The sequence below is a fragment of the Lynx canadensis genome, chromosome B1 (genome assembly GCF_007474595.2).
Source record: "Lynx canadensis isolate LIC74 chromosome B1, mLynCan4.pri.v2, whole genome shotgun sequence".
Classification (NCBI taxonomy): Eukaryota; Metazoa; Chordata; class Mammalia; order Carnivora; family Felidae; genus Lynx; species Lynx canadensis.
Genome location: NC_044306.2, coordinates 68,798,272 through 68,817,290, shown reverse-complemented (window position 1 = coordinate 68,817,290; position 19,019 = coordinate 68,798,272). Strand labels below are relative to the sequence as shown.

The window sequence follows — 19,019 nt, the reverse complement described above, 5'->3', positions numbered from 1 at the left end:
CCTTCTTCTAAATTTGGCAACTTTTAATTTATGAACTAAGGATGTTAAGAAAACCTCTAATCTATTGTCTAATTAGCACTGTAATTGTTAAAAAGTAAGGGCATTTTAATATTTCCCCTCTGACTGCCAAAATAAGGAAGATAGAAATTTCAGAATAAAGGAATAGTCACTGCCAGGAAATCTTCTTATAAGATAGATTTATTTCCATTCAATGGCTCTCTCTTTTTCTATTGTTCTATTATATCACCACTTTTATCCCCATTTTGCTACCAAGCCAATGTTTGGTAATGGCCATGTTAGATAAGATAACCGTAGGACCTTGAAAGGATTTTAGGGATCTCCCAATCAAAACCCTTAACAATTTATTTTTCACTATAGAATCACTGAATTTAGCCTTTGCTATACTTTTTTTTTTTTAATTTTTTAGCATTTATTTTATTTTTGGGAGAGAGAGCATGAGCGGGGGGAGGGGTGGGGAGAGAGAGAGCGTCTGAGAGAGAGAGAGAGAGAGAGAGAGAGAGAATGAATGAATGAATGAATGAATCTGAAACAGGCTCCAGGCTCTGAGCTGTCAGCACACAGCCTGATGTGGGGCTCGAACTCGGGAACGGTGAGATCATGACCTGAGCTGAAGTTGGACGCTTAATCAACTGAGTCACCCAGGTGCCCCCCCAAATTTTAATTACAGTTAGCCCTTATATTTGCAAGATAGTCCTTACATAATGTGTCAAAATTATTTCCTTCTGCCTAGTACAAAGCAAGGGTTTAGTAAGTCATAGCAGTTGTTATTTATTATAGGAAGGGCTAATAATGAAACTTTTCCTTAAGTTTAGCCTAAATCTGCTTCTCTGTAATTTTAGTTCATGGTTCTAGATTACTTCTAAAGCAACACAAATGAATATTCATATTCCACTTGCATATCACTGTACTTCAGATAGTTAAAGAGATCCTACTCCATTAAGCCTCTTTTCTGTGTTAACCGATCCTAACTTCTTGTAGCTTTCCTAAACACCTTAGTAGGTTTTCTGCTCTTTCAGTACACAGTTTATTATTATGTCTCCTAAATTATGATGTCTAGAACTGATTGCTACCACCTACATAAGGTCCTACATACCTTACAGTGCAGATTACAGTGGAACTTTCTGTCTTCCTTGCTCTGGACATTGTATGCCAGATAACGTCACCTGAGATTATCAGAGTTTTAAGGCATTGTGCATTGGCTCATATGGAACCTTTAGCCAGCTCCATTTTAGAGATATCCTTCCCACCTCCCCCCACTCCTATGAAGTGTTTCTCCAGCCTGATATCCCTCATGTTGTACTTGTGCAAGTGACATTTTCATAGCACACATGTAGGTATTTATATGTATCCCTGTTAAATTTAACTTTTCTTGTGTTAGCCTACTCTTTTCACCTGTCAAATTATCTAAAACACCTACTTTTGTCAGTAAACAAATTGGACGTCTTTTATGGTTATACAATTATCCTGTGTCTGTTTTGTAATCTTAAAGCTGGTATAATAATATTTCACAGGGTAGTTTTGAAAAAGTTTCAGTGGAATCACTTATGCATTCATTTCTCTTTTTGAGTAATTACTGTGTGTTAAGTACCAGAGATAAAGCATCATTTGTCATTGACAATGTTAAATAAACTAAATGTATGGTCCCTGCCTGCAGCTAACTTATATTCTAGTTTGTGTTCAGTAGTACTCTTTTTATTAAGTAAAAATGGAGGGAAAATTAACAACTCATCGTGCTTGTGTAAATATATTTATCATAAGGGAATATCTTACATGCCAAATTTGTAATCATGGTAATAATTGCTATTTAGTTTGTAGTGTTGCTTTGTGAAATACTATAGTAGCGAGCCCATACTGAGTACCAGTGTGTAAGGACTTCACCTCCACAACTGAGCATTTCAAGATGAAGTCTGGTATTTCTTAAAATAGATTCTAGGAAATGAAATAAGCTTTGTTAAATCAGCTATTAAAGTCAGATTATTTTGGGGGAGCCCCTGTTGGTTGAGTGGACAACTCTTGATTTCAGCTCAGGTCATGATCCCACTGTTATGGGATTGAGCCCGTGTTGGGCTCCAAGCTGGGCATGGAGCCTACTTGGAATTCTGTCTCTCTTTCTTTCTCTCTCTCTCTCTCTCTCTCTCTCTCTCTCTCCCCCCCATCCCCTGCTCACGCTCTCTCTCTCTCTCTAAAATAAATTAAAAAATGAAAAAAAAATTACAGTCAGATCATTTTTCAAATAAGTGCATTTTAAAAAAGCACCATTCTTTTTTTTTAATGTTTATTTATTTATTTTGAGAAAGAACATGTATGAGTGGGAGAGAAGGGGAGAGACAGAATTCCAAGCAGGCTCTGTGCCATCAATGTAGAACCTGATGTGGGGCTCAATCTCATGAACCCCAAGACCATGACCTGAGCCAGAATCAAAAGTCAGATGCTTAACTGACTCAGACACCCAGGCACCCCTAAAAAGCCCATTCTTCTTCTCCTCCTCCCCCTTCCCCTCCTCCTCCTCCTCTTCCTCCTTCTTCTTTTAATGTTTATTTATTTTGAGAGAGAGAGAGAGAAATCCCAAGCAAGCTCCGGCTGTCAGCACAGAGCCCAAAATGGAGCTTGATCTCACAATCTTGGGATCATGACCTGAGCCAAAATCAAGAATCAGATGCTTAACCAGCTGAGCCACCCGGGTCCCCGAAAAGCCCCCTTCTTGATGTTGAAATTTCTCGTTGACTTACAGGTTTCTTTATTTTGTTTTTCTACATGTGTCCTATTATGTCATCTTTCAATCTTTCTTTTCTAACATGTACCATGTAAATATTGAGCCTGTTTATTATGCATAAGTTATTATGTTACTTTTTCCAATTATGAACCAAAGGTAACATAAACAGTTTGTAGTCTGGAACTTTTTTTGTTAAAGAAAGAAAAATCCTATATAAATAACCTGAAAGCCTCCACCCAAAAAACTGGTAGAACTGATAAATGAATTCAATAAAGTTGCATTTAAAAAATCAATCTACAGAAATCTATTGTATTTCTATACACCAATAATGAAGCAGCAGAAAGAGAAATTAAGAAAACAACCCCATTTAAAATTGCACCCAAAATAATAGGATATCTAGGAATAAACCTAACCAAAGAGGTGAAAGACTATACTCTGAAAAAGATTGTACTCTGAAAACTAAAACACTGATGAAAGAAATTCAAGATGACACAAAGAAATGGAAAGACATCCCATGCTCATGGATTGGAAGAACAAATACTGTTAAGACATCTGTACTACCCAAAGCAGCCTACACATTCAGTGCATTTCCTCTCAAAGTATCAACAGCATTTTTCACAGAACTAGAACAAAAATCCTAAAATTTGTATGGAACCACAGAAGACCCCAAATAGCCAAAGCAGTCTTGAAAAAGAAAAGCAAAGCTGGTGGCATCACAATCCTGAACCTGAAGTTATATCACAACTGTAGTTCTCAAAACAGTGTGGTCCTGGCACAAAAATAAACACATAGATGAATGGAACAGAATAGAAAACACAGAAATAAACCCACAATTACATGTTCAATTAGTTTTCGACAGAGCAGTAAAGAATATCCAGTGGGAAAAAGACAGTGTCTTCAACAAATGGTGTTGGAAAAACTGGACAGCAACATGCAAAAGAAAGAAACTGGACCATTTTCGTACACCTACATCATACATAAAAATGAATTCAAAACAGATTAAAGACCTAAATGTGAGACCTGAAACCATGAAAATCTTAGAAGAGAGCGCAGGCAGTGATTTCTCTACCATTGGCCATAGCAACTTTTTCTAAATAAGTCCTCTGAGGCAAGGGAAACAAAAAGCAAAAATAAACTATTGGGACCTCATCAAGATTAAAAGCTTCTACACAGCGAAGGACACAACAAAATGAAAAGGCAAGGGAGAAGATATTTGTAAATGACATATTTGATAAAGGGTTATTATCCAAAATATTTAAAGAATGTATAAAACTCAACACCCAAAAAACAAATAATCCAACTAAAAAATGGGCAAAAGACACAAACAGACATTTTTCCAAAGAAGACATATATATGGCCAAGAAACAAATGAAAAGATGCTCATCATCACTTATCATCAGGGAAATGCAAATCAGAATTACAGTGAGATGTCACCTCATACCAGTCAGAATGACTAAAGTCAACAACAAAAGAAACAACAGGTACTGATGAAAATGTGGAGAAAGGGAACCCTCATGCACTGTTGGTGGGAATACAAACTGATACAACCTCTCTGTAAAACAGTATGGAGGCTTCTCAAAAAGTTAAAAAAGAACTCTATGATCTAGCAATTGCATGACTGGATATTTTCCCAGAGAATACAAAACACCAATTTAGAAGGACACATGCATCCCTGTGTTTGTAGCAGCATTATTTACAATTAGCCAAGATATAGAAGCATCCTGTGTCCATTGATGGGTGAATAGAGAAATAAAAAGTAGTATATATACACAATGGAATGTTATTCAGCCATAAAAAAGAATAAAATCTTTCCATTTGCAATGACATGGATGGAATTAGAGAGTATAATGCTAAGTAAAACAAGTCACTCAGAGACAAATACCATATGATTTCACTCATATATGGAATTTAAGAAACAAAACAAATGAGCAAAAGGAAGGAAAGAGAGAGAGAGAGAGAGGGAGAGAGAAAGGGAGGAAGGGGGAGAGAGACTAACCAAGAAACAGAGTCTTAACTATAGAGAACAAACTGATGGTTACCCGAGAGAAGTTGGGTGAGGGTGCGTGGGTGAAATAGGTGATGACGATTAAGGAGTGCATTTGTCATGATGTGCACCAGGTGATTAAAATAAAAACTTAAAAAAAAAAAAAACACTTAAGAAGAAAAAAGAAAGAGTCTAAAGATGTCTTTGGAACATATCTTTGCGGTATATCTGGGTGAAATTTTTGGACTCTCCATTTTTTCTGATACTAAATGCTAACTGAAGTAACAGGTTCCCAGTATTTGTAAAGCCTACATTTAAATTCAACTCATATTTATTCAACAGTTATTATGTGTCAGGCATTGTGTTGGTATCTCTAATTTATTTCATAATTAAATTATATTTATTTTTTATTAATTTTTTTAAATGTTTATTTGAGAGAGAGAGAGCAAGCAAGTGAGCAGCGGAGGGGCAGAAAGAGAGGGAGAGAAAATCCCAACTAGATTCTATGCTGTCAGCGCAGAGCTTGACACAGGGCTTGAGCTCACAAACCATGAGATCATGACCTGAGCCAAAACCAAGAGTGGGACACTCAACCGATTGAGCCACCCAGGTGCCCCTTAAATTACTTTTGATAATGAACTTGAAGTACCGTTTTTATTTGGTCAAAGTAGAAAAAATAAAATTGTCTATTAAAGCTTTAGGGAGGATGCATGTGGAAGTCTTGTCTAAGGTAAACGCAGGTATTGAAGCGATTATGTGAAATGTAGGATTGAGTTATGGTATAAAGAATCTGTCAGAGGGGTGCCTGGGTGGCTCAGTCGGTTAAGGTCCCGGCTTTGGCTCAGGCCATCATCTTGGGGTCCGTGGGTTTGAGCCCCATGTTGGGTTCTGTGCTGACAGCTCAGAGCCTGGAGCCTGCTTCTGATTCTGTGTCTCCCTCTCTCTGCCCCTCCGCCCCTCACACTCTGTCTCTCTCTCCAAAAATAAATAAATGTTTTAAAAAGTCTGTCAGATAGTCAACTTTTCCTTTGAAATCAGAGTACTAATGGGGGGCGCATATTGGGTTTAGGAGAAGAAAAACCTCTGACCATACCTCCTACAATAACTTTATTTTACTTTGTCATAGTGCTTTATTGGTTTGTATATCCATAGGGAAAACAGTATTTTAAAATGTCATTTCTTTGGTGAATGTTAAGATACTAGATATCAAATTTGTAAGATTTCTTGTTTCTAGATATCACAGAGTGAATCCTCTACCCCTTCCCACAGATTCTCTCCAAGCCTCTATAGTTTTTCCTCTCAGGTGAGGGAAATAGGGAAGAAATCAATATATAGTAGATAAATGAAGTAAATGGTATTAGAATCCTGAAGTTCTATTTTGTATTTTTCCAAACCACCAAATCTATAATTTAATATACTCTATTTTTCTATGAAAGATGAATAAGTTATTGTAATGCTTTCCTTAAGTTTTGAACAAGCTCAATTAGAGTATTTGTAAAGTACATTAAGATCTGTGGATAAACAGTATAGATACTATAAATAAATAAACATAGTAATCCTAAATGCGATGAATAGTTACTGAGAAGAACAGGTCATTTCTCTCAATTTCTAAGTAATTACAAAGCAAACGCTTTAAATGTAAAAAATAGGAATGAATACTATGGTATTAAATATAGCATGGACAGGCCTTACATTAAGCAGTTTCCTGAACTATGTATATAATCTCTGTCTTTGGGATCATCGTTTCCAATAATTTAGAAGTCATTAGATGCCTTTGGCCCAGGACAGAAAGTTGTTACATGGTCCTTTTTCTAGCTGGATCTATTTAATGCTCTTTGCTAAATCTAGATGGTTAAAGAATAGAGCAAATAAAACTCAAATTCAGGCTACTTCAAGGTAAGTGTGATTTATTCTTGTTTGTATAAAATATGGGATTCTCTTAAATCTTCAGTTTATATCTTATTTCTTAAGCAGTGTTTGGCATATTATAACCTGGCATAATTGTGTTTCAATGTACAAAGTAGTAGGAATAGTAAAATTTCAGCGTTCTAGTCATGAGTTTTAGGATATGTAGGTTGTAGGCATGGAGCCAGATTGTGAGAGAAATCACACCAAGTCTCAGCACAGAAAAGCAACAGTGCCTGAGGATGTGTGATTTTCTGATATCACCTATCAGGTTCTCCCATTTAGTTTCCTGCTTGAGAGAAGTGGCACATTTCTCCAGAGAGAGGCAAGCAATGGCGAACCTTCACACATAAGGTCAGACATTACCAGCACAGGAGTAATTTGACTTAAATTTGGAGGAGAGTTTTTGTCACATGGACATGTGGGACATGGGCTAGATAGATGGTTAGTTCTTGGGCTGCCATTAACTGTGTGTGTGTGGGGGGGGTGGTAAAATATACATAACATTTAAATTGATCATTTTAGTCATTTTTATATATAGTTCAGTGGCATTAGTCATATTTACAATGTCATGCAACCATTGCCACCACCCATCTCCCTGGTTTTTTCATTCTCCCAAGCTGAAACTCCATGCTCATTAAACAATAACTGCTTATTAACCCCCTTCCCCAGCACGTGGCAACCACTATTCTCCTTTCCATGAATTTAACTACTAGTCTAGGAACTTCATATAAGTGGAATCCTATGGTATTTGTGTTTTTGTGACTAGATTATTTCTCTTAGCATGGTGTCTTCTAGGTTTATTCTTGCAGCTTATAATAACAGAATTTTATTTCTTTTGAAGACCGAGTGATATCCCATTGTATGTATATGCTACATTTTGTTTATACATTCATTTATAGATGGACACTTGACCTGGATTGTTTCCACCTTTTGATACCATGTACTTTTTTTTTTTAAGACTTTACTTATTTATTTTTTTTATAGCAGCTTTAGATTTACAACAAAATTGCGAGAAAGGTACAAAGATTTCTCATATATTTCATGCTTCCATATATACTTGGCCTCTGTCATCATTAACATCACTCACCAGAATGGTACTTTTTTTTTTTAACCCAGGATGACCCTCCATTGACACATCACATTTACCTGAAGTCCATAGTTTACTTTAGGGTTCACTCTTGGTGTTGTGTAGTCATTTGGTTTGGACAAATGTATAATGACATATATCCATCATCATAATATCTTATAGAGTACTTTTCTTTGTTCTACTAATCAACTGTGCTCTACCTATTCATTACCCCTGGCAACCACCGATCTTTTTATTGCGTCCATAGTTTTACCTTTTCCAGAATGCCACATAGTTGGAATCATACAGTATTTGGCCTTTTCAGATGGCCTTCCTTCACTTAGTAATATGCATTTAAGTTTCCTCTATGTTTTTACATGGTTGGATAGCTCATTTCTTCTTAGTGCCTAGTAATACTCCATTGTCTTGAAGTACTACCATTTATTTATCCATTTACCTACTGAAATTGATCTTGGTTGCTTCCAAGTTTTTGGCAATTATGAATAAAGCTGCTTTAAACATCTGTGTGGGTTTTTGTGTAGGGATAAGTAAATATCAAGGAGTATGATTGCTGGATCACGTGATGCGTGTGTTTAATTTTGTAAGAAACCACCACACTATCTTCCAAAGTGGCTGTACAATTGTGCTTTCCTATTACCAACAAGTGAAGTTCCCATTGCTGCACATCCTTACCAGCATCCGGTGTTTGTTGTCCGTGTTGTGAATTCTGACCATTTTGAGAAGCAGGTGGTGGTATCTCACTGTTTTAATTGGCATTTCCCTGATGACAGAAGCTGTGGACGTCTTTTCATGTGCTCAATTTTCCATTTGTGTATCTTCTTTGATGAGGTGGCTATTAATGGGTCGTCGGCCCACTCATCAAGTTTTGTCTCATTCTTGAGTTTTAAGAGTTCTTTGTATATTTTGAATAAGAGTTATCAGATGCATCTTTAGCAAATATTTACTCTCTATCCGTGGCTTGTCTTCTAACGTTGTCTTTTATGGAGCAGAGGTTCTTCATTTTAATGAATTCCAGCTTAGCAATTATTTCTTTCATGGATTGTGTTTTGGTGTTACATCTAAAAAGATGTCACCATACCCAAGGTTATCTAGATTTTCTCCTGTTATTTTGTAGGAGTTTTATAATTTTGCCTTTTGCATTTAAGTCCGTGATAATTTTGAATTAATTTTTGTAAAGGGTATAAAGTCTTTGTGTAGATTTATTTATTGCATGTGGAAGTCCAATTGTCCCAGCACCCTTTGTTGAAGAGACTGTCTTTTCTGTATTCTATTGCCCTTGCTCCTTTGTCAAAGATCAGTGCCATTTATTTTTATTTATCCACTTTTTAATGTATGTTTATTTACCTATTTTAAGAGAGAGAGAGAGAGAGCACCAGCAACAGAGAGACAGACTGTGAGGGAGAGAGAGAATCCCAAGCAGGTTCCACACTGTTAGCGCAGAGCTAGACAATGGGCTCAATCTCAAGAACTGCAAGATCATGACCTGAACTGAAAACAAGAATCAGACACTCAACTGACTGAGCCACACAGGTGCCCCCGTGACATTTACTTTTATAAATCATTCATTTGTTTATGGTAGAAGGAATTTTGATAAGAATTAGTTACAAGATCATTATGATCTTGCTAATGTCCATTCCTAGTCACTGAAGAGTTTATTCATTCAAAAAAAGTGAGAGCCTATGATGTGTACCATGCTAGGTACTGCGAGTACAGTGAGACAAACAAACATGGTGCCAGCCATCATAGAGATGAGAGTGTAGCAGGGGAAGTGGACACTAACTACTTAAATAATTTCAGGATTAAATGTAAAATTAGAAAGGTAATAAACATAGGGAAATGATGCACAATATCATGATGACTTTGAAGGAATTTTAGCAGTATTTTTTAGGAGTGGAGTAAGAATCAATCAGGGAAGGGAGGGTGAAGGAATGTTCTAGGCAGAGGAAATAATGTGTAGAAAGGCCCCTTTGCTCATTCCAGGAAACAAGAGCAGCCCAGGTGATCTGGAAGGCATGAGCATGGCATAACTGTTAAAAACATAGAAATCTTGCATAGATAACTGTTAAAAACATAGACATCTTGTAATAAGAGTTTTAGTGTGTGTGTGCTGAGAGCAATGGGAAGCCATTGATGTGTTTTAATTGAAAAAAGGATTCAATAGATTAGGTTGAAGTGACCGGATTTTAGTTTTTAAAAGATCTCAGGAGGAGTATGTTAAATGGATAGGGTGGGTGAGATTAAAATTGAATCCAGACAGTCCTTAATACAGAGACTTTTGCAATTTTTAAGGCAGAAGTAATGAGTGGGCAGAAATGAAGAGAAGTCTGAATTTGAGAAAGGGTGGAGAATTTAATTAATGGAATATTGTGATGGACTGGACATGGAGAAAGATGTTAAGGAGAACACGTAGATGTATAAATTATATAATGGGACCATGATGGTCCTTCATTGAAAAAGTGCATGAGATGAAGAAATGATGGAAGCCAAAATAGGTTAACTCTTGAGAGATTTTAGTTGTGAAGTGTTGGGTATGAAGATGTTAGACTGCAGCCATGGGGAAATGTAGGATCTAAAGAAGCTTTCTGTTCTCTGTGTTGTTTTAGAGATGTGAGAGATCTGAACATATTTAAAAGCCAGTGTAGAGACTGGCTGGTTATGGGGGAGAGGTTGAATATGTGTGTGTGTGGGGGGGGAAGGGTAATGAATAATATAAGAAGTCTATGAAAAGGGTATACTGAGGATGGGCGGGAAGAAGGATCCAAAATAGTCATGTGGAGGGAATGGTTGCCTTTAGATAATGAGGGGGAAAAATAAAAGAGGGTAGTATAGGTGCAATGTTAAGGAGACAAGAAACACAAGTTAGTAAGCACTGACAATTCCAAAGTCAATTAATTGAAGTTGCTAGATTTTCCATCTCTGTTTTCTGTTAGGTTTACCACTTATGGACGGATTAACTATGGGAAATTGACCAGTGCTTCAGATTTAAAATGTCCTTATTCTTTGTCAACTATAATGCTGTCTTTTAAATAAATTGCTAACCCAGGTGAAATTAAGGTTTATGGTAGAATAACATATCCTCATTAAGTTTAAACTCTCTACCTCTAAAAGTTTGAATTTTTATTTTTTTTTTAAATTGTGAGTGTGTTTATTTTGATATTATTTGCAATGTGCCATGTGCGTGTGCGCGTGTGTGTGTGTATAGGTGTTTGTGAAAATCACATCTTCTAAATTTATACAAACCTTGTGAAATGTGCATTTTGTAAATTTTTGATAAATGTTTCCTGTAGCACAGTGATATTTCAGGGTGGGAAGGAGGTCACATCCATTCTCTTATCTTCAGATTGGTGAAAAATCATATTTTAGTTCAAAGCTGTTCAAGTAAGTCCTTGCTCCGTTTTCCCACCCTGTCTTCAGTGATATTATTTGGAGTCAGCAATCAATGGATTCCATCCCTCTGAGACTTGCTTAACCTACAGCTGCTGATATAATACAGGCAAGAGCTTGCTACTTTATCTGAATTGTCCATCGCTACCTTAATGAGTGAAATGGTTAAGTAGAGGAGGGGGCGAGTCTTAAGGAATGTGTGTACCATTTGAGCTGAATATTTCAGTGTATGTAGAGAGAGGGAGGGTGAGAGAGAAATCCACTTACATCACTAGAACTGCATTGAGTGTGAGCCTTGCAGGTTAAGAGACAGACTACAGTGTCTTGCTTTCTGCAGGAAGCAGCAATGCCGTTTGTTTCCTAAGAGGAATTTTTTATTTAGAAAAGGAAGCTTTCTCTCTACCCAGGAAATGGCTTTCCTTGTGCGTTGCTATGCCAACTGCCTGCAGCCATGGTCCTCCAAAGTAAGCACAATAATGTAATTATATTGGTGTATTGCATTCAGACTCATGATTCTCGAGATTGTGTGTGTGCATGTGCTGTGTTTCTGTTAGTGACTCTTTTGCTAGCAGTCATGCTTGTGTTGAGTGTGAGGGACAGACATCATTAAATTAAATGTCCATCAGTGTCATGCTGCTAAGATTAATTGTGCAAACTTGGTTAGTGGAGTGGGACAGAGATCACTGGTCACCACTCTGTCAGCATCATTAGCAGCTAGGGAGGAGGTCCCGATTCACATGCTCTGCCCTGATTTTTTTCTTTCTTTCTTTCTCTTTTTTCTTTTTTTCTTGGTTGGAGGGGTTCGTATGTGTGGTTGCAAATGAAACAAGAGTATTAACAATGCTTGGCTGAATGCTAGAGACTGGTTCTTCTACCACCCTGACTAATATAATTCTGTATTAAGCCTTTTTGAGGAGAGTCTGTGTGCAGTCAGCCATTTTAGCTTTTTTTTTTTTTTTTTCTTCTTTTGCCTCTTGTTCTTCAATCTCAGAAATGATCTTGTTCTCTTGGAAGACTGAGAGCTGTATAAGGTTTCCTCAGTCTTGTCATAGCCTAAGATGGTTAGAGTTTCAATGTTATAAAAATGGAGACGAACACCGTTGTTCGGATTCCTTTTCTGGTCTACAAGTGTGAGGGGTTTTTTAAGCTTTACCAGTAGTGACACTTTAAGCTGCAGCTTCGTTTCCTCCTCCCTCTTTTTTTTTTTTTTTTCCTTTTTCTTTTTTAATTTAATGCTGTAGAGAGTGACTTGCCATCCATGAGAGATTGGTACATGATGTGTAAATTCAGTTCAGCATATGTTTCTTCATTATGAAACCACTAGCAGTCCCAGCTAACCATGGAGTTATGGGCCAGCAGGAGAAACATTCAGTAAGTATCGCAAATGCTGCTTGTGCTTCGATAGCACGTCCTAGAGAATTGCTTTAAAAATGGGAATTCTTGCTGCTTCTGTTCAGGGAAAACTGGTTTTTTAGAGGGTGTGATAGTCTGCTTGAGGGAGGGAGGGTAAGTTACGACCAGCTTGTTCTTCCAATTTTGTTGCGATTTTTTTTTTTTTTTTAATTTTTAAACAAGACCAACAATTCATTTAAGGCAAAATATTGGACCGCCCGTTTTTATAGTCAGAAATTAGAGCTTGACAATTCAGCTTTAACTAATACTCGAAGAGTTTTTGAGAGATGTTTTTGTAGTTGAATTTAATGAGAGATTATGAAAGGGGTTATTGGGAACAGACATCTGTGGTAAGGAATTCACATGTAGGTTTGAGGAAGGGAGGGAGAGCTTTGGGTATTGATTTGGTAATAAAACGTTTGGTCAGTGGGACTCATCTGACTTCTTAACATGCATTAATAGGTGATAAAAACAGAGGATAATTTTTTTTAATGCCACAAGTATTGCTTCTTTATAATTGATCCCATGAGTCAGCTATGCATTTGTCATGCTGAAATCCCACAGGCAGCTACTGCTGTTTGTGAGAAACACTCTTCTATGGTTAACACCAAGTCTGAGCCTCCTGTTTGAGGAATGTGAGTTCTCACAGTGCTACTTTTACATCACCGTGTTGGAAGTTTTCTGCCATCACACTAATTCATATGTTTTAGATCGATATATATTTTTTCAATTCCCCAAATGAAAACACATAAATTTAGGCAGCTTATATAGTAATCTTAAGTATTTTTGAATTGCCTGTTTTTACACCTTAGCATGCAGCAGGTATTATATTAGGGTATAGGAATTATCTTTTGTGTACTCTAAGAAAGATAAGATGTTAAACTGCAAAAATAGAGATAAATCGCTGAAAATTTAAAATCTCTATAAATTTACAGAGAGGAGGCCATGAATTTAGAATATTTAGATACTTAGGTTTATGGGTATAGTTTAATTTTGTTCATTATTATAAACAAAATTATTAGCTAAACCCAAGAGGTTTTCTTAGATGAAGTGACTCTTAAGGCAGTATCTCACTTTTCCAAAGAACCACAGGATATTATTTTTTTTAAGTTTATTTATTTATTTTTAGAGAGAGAGAGAATGAGCAGGGGAGGAGGGGCAGAGAGAGAGGAAGAGAAAGAATCCCAAGCAGGCTCCACACTGTCAGCACAGAGCCCAATGCAGGGTTCAGTCTTACAAACCATGAGATCATGACCTGAGCTGAAATCAGGAGTCAGACGCTTAACTGACTGAGCCACCCAGGCGCCCAGAACCAGAGGATGTTCTTAGGGCAGTAGCTGTGTTAGAAGCATGTTATGATACTGTGCTTAGAGCCCAGCCCGATCCTAATGGTACCGCACTAGTTAAAACTCTTTGGGTCAGATCCAGAAAAAGACCAGCCTTATACTTAATTTCACTAATAGGAAAGGTTATAGAGAAGTTCCACTGTAGTTTGATTTTATTAGCAGGACCTTTGAAATTAAGCTCTTCTGTAATCATGATTTTCCCACGTAAAAGAACATTACTTAAGACAATTTGAGGAGCCTCAGAAGAAAAGTTTAAACTTCAGATTCCTTGTCTACCTTTATCATATTATCCTTTCTCAAAATGAAGGGGAGGTATTTAAATTAATAATATAATTTTAATGGACAAAAAAAACCTGTTAAAATTACTTACTGAAGGTGGTGGGGAAAGTATTACTAAATTTTTGACAACAAGAGCAGTTGGGACAGATAAATACCAGATAGTACCTAAGCTAGAGTACCTAGTACACTATTCTATAAGCATATTTGTTTCTTCACAAGTGCTTTGTGTGTGTATTTCACCGAAATTTGGGGTAATACTGTGACAGACGTAACTCTAGCCATAAAATGGCCTCAAATGAAGCAATTTCTAAAAAACATGTGAATGGTATTTCCCATGATACTTTGACAAGCCGCAATACTAGAATTGGCCATCTCGGAGCATCATGTGCAGCAAAGCTGGCAGCCTGTGATGTCAAGATCTTGCTGTATACTTGTTGATGAGTTTGTTGGTTACTTAGACTTTGCTGTGTAATGAGCAGACCTTTAAGATTTTAATTATGTGCAAGGAGTTGAATAGGAGAACAATTACTCTGGCTGTCACATAATAGGTGACTCAGTAAACCTTTGAGCAAAAATTAGTGAGAATGCCCCTCTTTTGACCTATGAGGCTTTAGGAGAATGTCAGAGCTAATTTTAAATGAGTAAAATTTAGTAAATTCAACAATATTTCCATTTTTGCTTCTACAGAAGGTTGTGGCTTTGTAAGTGGCTTTGCTTCTTTGACAATAGAAGGGAGTCAGAAACCAAAAAGCGTTAAGTTGGGCACTTAAAAAAAAAAGCAAACTGTGATTGGGCACCAGTAGTAAACCCAGTTACTGTGCTTTGTCAGAATTTTTCAGATCTTACAGGCTTTTACTCCTTATTTCTGTCTAGCTCAGTGTATATCTCAGTTGTTGGCACATAGCAGGTGCACAGTAAATACTCTTGAATTTCTCATTTAATTGAATTTTTGGATTAATGAAGTTTCACTTAACCTGTTAAACTAGTAAATTTCATGTATTTTATTACATCTCCTCCCCTTGCCAGTTCTATATGGTCAGTTGATAACACTGGGATGAATACCTGTGTGTCCCTAAAAATGCATCCAGCACTGGGCTGTATTCTTATAGTCAGCTAGTGCTTTCATCCACTCTTTAGAGGAACCTTCTGGTTTTGTGAATTTTGAAAATAAAATACATTTTAAAAATGTATGATAAAACTGCATTTGCCAAAAGACTACTGTTGAACATTAGTTGCACGGATGGTTAGTAGATGTTACACGAAGAAAAGTTTTATAAGCTCAATAAGTTGGGGAAAACCTTAGGATAACATTAAAGGTGTCATTACTCTGTTCACCAACTGTTTTTCAACCTGCCTGTCCGCTTTTTGTCTGCCTCAGGTTATCTAATGGGAACAGTACTCCTTAAGTGTTCTTTGGCCACTTCTGCACTATTAAGATGTCTTTGAAACTTTGCAAAGTTTTAAATGAGTTACTTAAAATGAATCAGCTCAATACTGTGAAACTGATAATCCCTTTTCCAGTTGTGCTTTTCTCCCCAAATTACAGTATATATAGTGCACTGTACTTATAGCAAATGAAACCTCAGTCATGATTAAATAATAATTTTAAAAAGTGGTGTGCATAAGAAAATGCTTTACTTAAGTGTAGGGAATACATCGCAATAGCTGTCATTTATTGAGTACTTACAGTATGACAGGCACTATATATTATCTGACTTAATTATTACAACAACTCTCTAAAGAAAGATGTATTATCACTTTTTTTTTTAGAGATAACAAAACTGAGGCTTAGCAAGATAAAAAATAATGTTTTCCAAGGACTAGTAAGTGGTGGAGCCATGATTGGAACCCAGGGTTGTCTGGTATCATAGCCCTGCTTTCGCCACAAACATATAGCACTTCTCTGTGTGTAGCCAAATTTAGAGTACATTAGGTGTGTAGATTGTATAGTTACAGAGCTGGTATTAATCAGTGGAGTACACAACTTGAAAAAAATGCTTGCTTTTCTCCTGCTCCTCTTTTTTCCTGTTGTGTGTGCCATCCCAAGCACTGTTAATAGAAAAGAGCAACAATATCATGATCAAAATTATTGTATAAAACTTTTATACAGATTTACAAAGCTGTTTATTGCTATGTGCAATTTCGATGTTATCTTTTTTTTTTTTAATTTTTTTTCAACGTTTATTTATTTTTGGGACAGAGAGAGACAGAGCATGAACGGGGGAGGGGCAGAGAGAGAGGGAGACACAGAGTCGGAAACAGGCTCCAGGCTCTGAGCCATCAGCCCAGAGCCTGACGCGGGGCTCGAACTCACGGACCGCGAGATCGTGACCTGGCTGAAGTCGGACGCTTAACCGACTGCGCCACCCAGGCGCCCCAATTTCGATGTTATCTTAAGACTTAAGGTGGGATGATCAGGAGTAGATGGTATTTAGCTCAATTCCTTCTTTTCCCTTTTCTGTGTTTGGCCTTATCACACATGTACCTTTTTATTTTTACTGCTTAACTCTTTATTTTTTATTTATTTTTTTTAAAAATGTTTTTATTTATTTTTGAGACAGAGCATGAGCAGGGGAGAGGCAGAGAGAGAGGAAGACACAGAATCTGAAGCAGGCTCCAGGCTCTGAGCTGTCAGCACAGGCCTGACACGGGGCTCAAACTCATGGACTGTGAGATCATGACCTAAGCTGAAGTCGGAAGCTCAACCGACTGAGCCACCCAGGCGCCCTTGCTTAACTCTTTAAACATAAACTTGATGCCTCAGCTTCCTCTGTTGACTTTGTAACTTGTGACAGCCTGACCTTGGCCACTTGTGTTCCCTTGGAAGCACTGAGTTCTTGCTGTTTCGTCTTCCCTGTTTCTGTTTAATGAAGTCTGCATCTGTCATGGAACCCAACTTAATTCATGATCACCTCTCTGAAGTCCATACTGGTCATGGCTTGTTTGTAGCCATAAATATAAATCTCATTATTTCATAAGTCTCTTAACCATGAAGGATATAATATAGCTTAAACATATGTCTAAATTCCTATTGGTCACTAAGTTCCTCTATAATCTATATTCTCTTCCTTATGAACATATTTTCCTCCAAGTATGTTTGTTTGTTTGTTTGTTTTTTAGGACAAGATGATCTGATTACAAGACACTTCAGGTTCATTTTCTTTTCCCATTTCTCAGTGTGCAGTGCTCTTTGCTTGACTTTCACTTGTTCTTTATCTCTTTATATTCATCTCTGGTTTCTCTGAATAATAATTAGCGGCTGCTGGTATGTAATGTTTGATTTTATTTGTTCTTCTAACCAGTACTTGTAAATTCGGTTGGTATTTACAGTTAGATGAGAGACTATATCTTCATTGAATTCTCCCCCTTCCTTATACCATGTATTAAGGATATGATTGGAATTCAGAATTGCTAAACTGTTAAGAGTACAGTATAGAGGGACAAGTACAGTATAGAGGAGCACCTGGGTGGCTCAGTTGTGTGTCCAACTCTTGATTTAGGCTCAGGTCATGATCTCACAGTCATGAAATTGAGTCCTGCATCAGGCTGTGCTGGGCATAGAACCTGCTTGGGATTCTCTCTCTCCCCCTCCCCCTCCCCTTCCCCTTCTCACTCGGCCGCTCTTTCTTAAAGGGGAAAAAATACAGTATAGAGAAGGAAGAATAACAGGAAGGAAGTATAGGATGAAAGAATAACATGGGAGGGTCTGAGGCAAGAAGATGTAGAAGGATATGGGGAATCAAAAGGTTAAGAAAATCAGTGAGATCTTTGCTGTTGGGATGAATCATATTAGGGAGTAGGTCAATACAGGTGATGGAGAAGAAGATGGTAGGATACCTTACAAATCATGAATAGAATTTGAAGATACAGCAAAGGAGTGTAGCCTCCTGTTCATCTCCACCCTCTAAGCACCTTCCCCATCTTTATAACTAGAAAAGATTTAAGAAGAGTCAATTTTTAAAAAATTGCTTTTATGCTACCATGACAATTTGACCTTGTCTGTAAATATTGGGTAGAGTATCTCTTTAATATAATTCAGTGCATTTTCCTTAGCAATATAGAAAATAGCACTAAGACTAATTATAGATGTTAGATTATGTGTCTTTTGGGTTAAAACTCCACCTTTTCTTTATCTGATTTTTTTTTTTTTGGTGTATTATGACAGATATATTTCCTGAGATGAAATAAACTTATTTCTTGGGGAGGTTTTTCACTGTGCTAGCTAGCAAAGAGGCCTGAGAGGAAGCAATATCCTATTGTTTTATTCAAGGACAAGGTCATCTTGCCTTGGATTTGGGCCAAGAAACCCTAGCAACAAATAATAGATCTTTTTACCCTGTTAGAAGTGAAGAAATCTATTTTAGAAACTTGCAGTGTATTGCATACACTACTTACACGTGTAAGACTGAAAAAAGCTCTGTTTCATTGTGAGATATATTAAAGAAAAATCCTTACTTTCAGTCAAAAGAAGAACCATACTTCCTGCCTTTTAAATTTTCCTTACTTTTAAATATTGTTTAATGATCCATTTTAAAAGAGACTGTATAAAAATTAAATCAATTAAAATTAGTGAAAAGAGAATGTTTAAAATGCATCATTAGAAGCTCAGTTATTCTCCTTTAACTATTTAACCATAGTGAGATCACTAATCATAGTTTTTCTTTCCCATTTGAAATAACATATTTTATGTGTTTAAAATATTGATACTTAATTTGCATCAAAATAAATGCTTTATAAATTTGGTCATGTAGCTATAAATGTCCCTGAGATGTAACCTAAGATTTCTTTAGTCCATTTCTTTGATTTTAGGCCTGACAATACTCTCAAATATATTACTCAGGTAATCTAAGAATCCATCTAGAGTAAGCATTCAGTTTTCTTCATTTTCCTGTCCTTAATAATAAT

At 36.8% G+C, this 19,019-nt stretch overlaps 1 protein-coding gene across 11 annotated transcripts in view; it reads left to right on the top strand.

The window, feature by feature from the left end:
• Positions 1–19,019, top strand: part of RAPGEF2 (Rap guanine nucleotide exchange factor 2) — a 247,027-nt gene that overhangs the window by 142,478 nt on the left and 85,530 nt on the right. Inside the window, exon 1 of one of the 11 annotated variants that reach the window (XM_030312822.2) lies at positions 12,304–12,468. The exons of 8 other annotated variants lie outside the window; for them this stretch is intronic. In XM_030312822.2, the coding sequence (XP_030168682.1) occupies positions 12,409–12,468 (60 nt within the window). In that variant the 5' untranslated portion in view covers positions 12,304–12,408. Of the gene's footprint in view, positions 1–12,303; positions 12,469–19,019 lie in introns of those variants that run through there. 2 more of the 11 variants (XM_030312823.2, XM_030312824.2) reach the window with 2 other exon arrangements.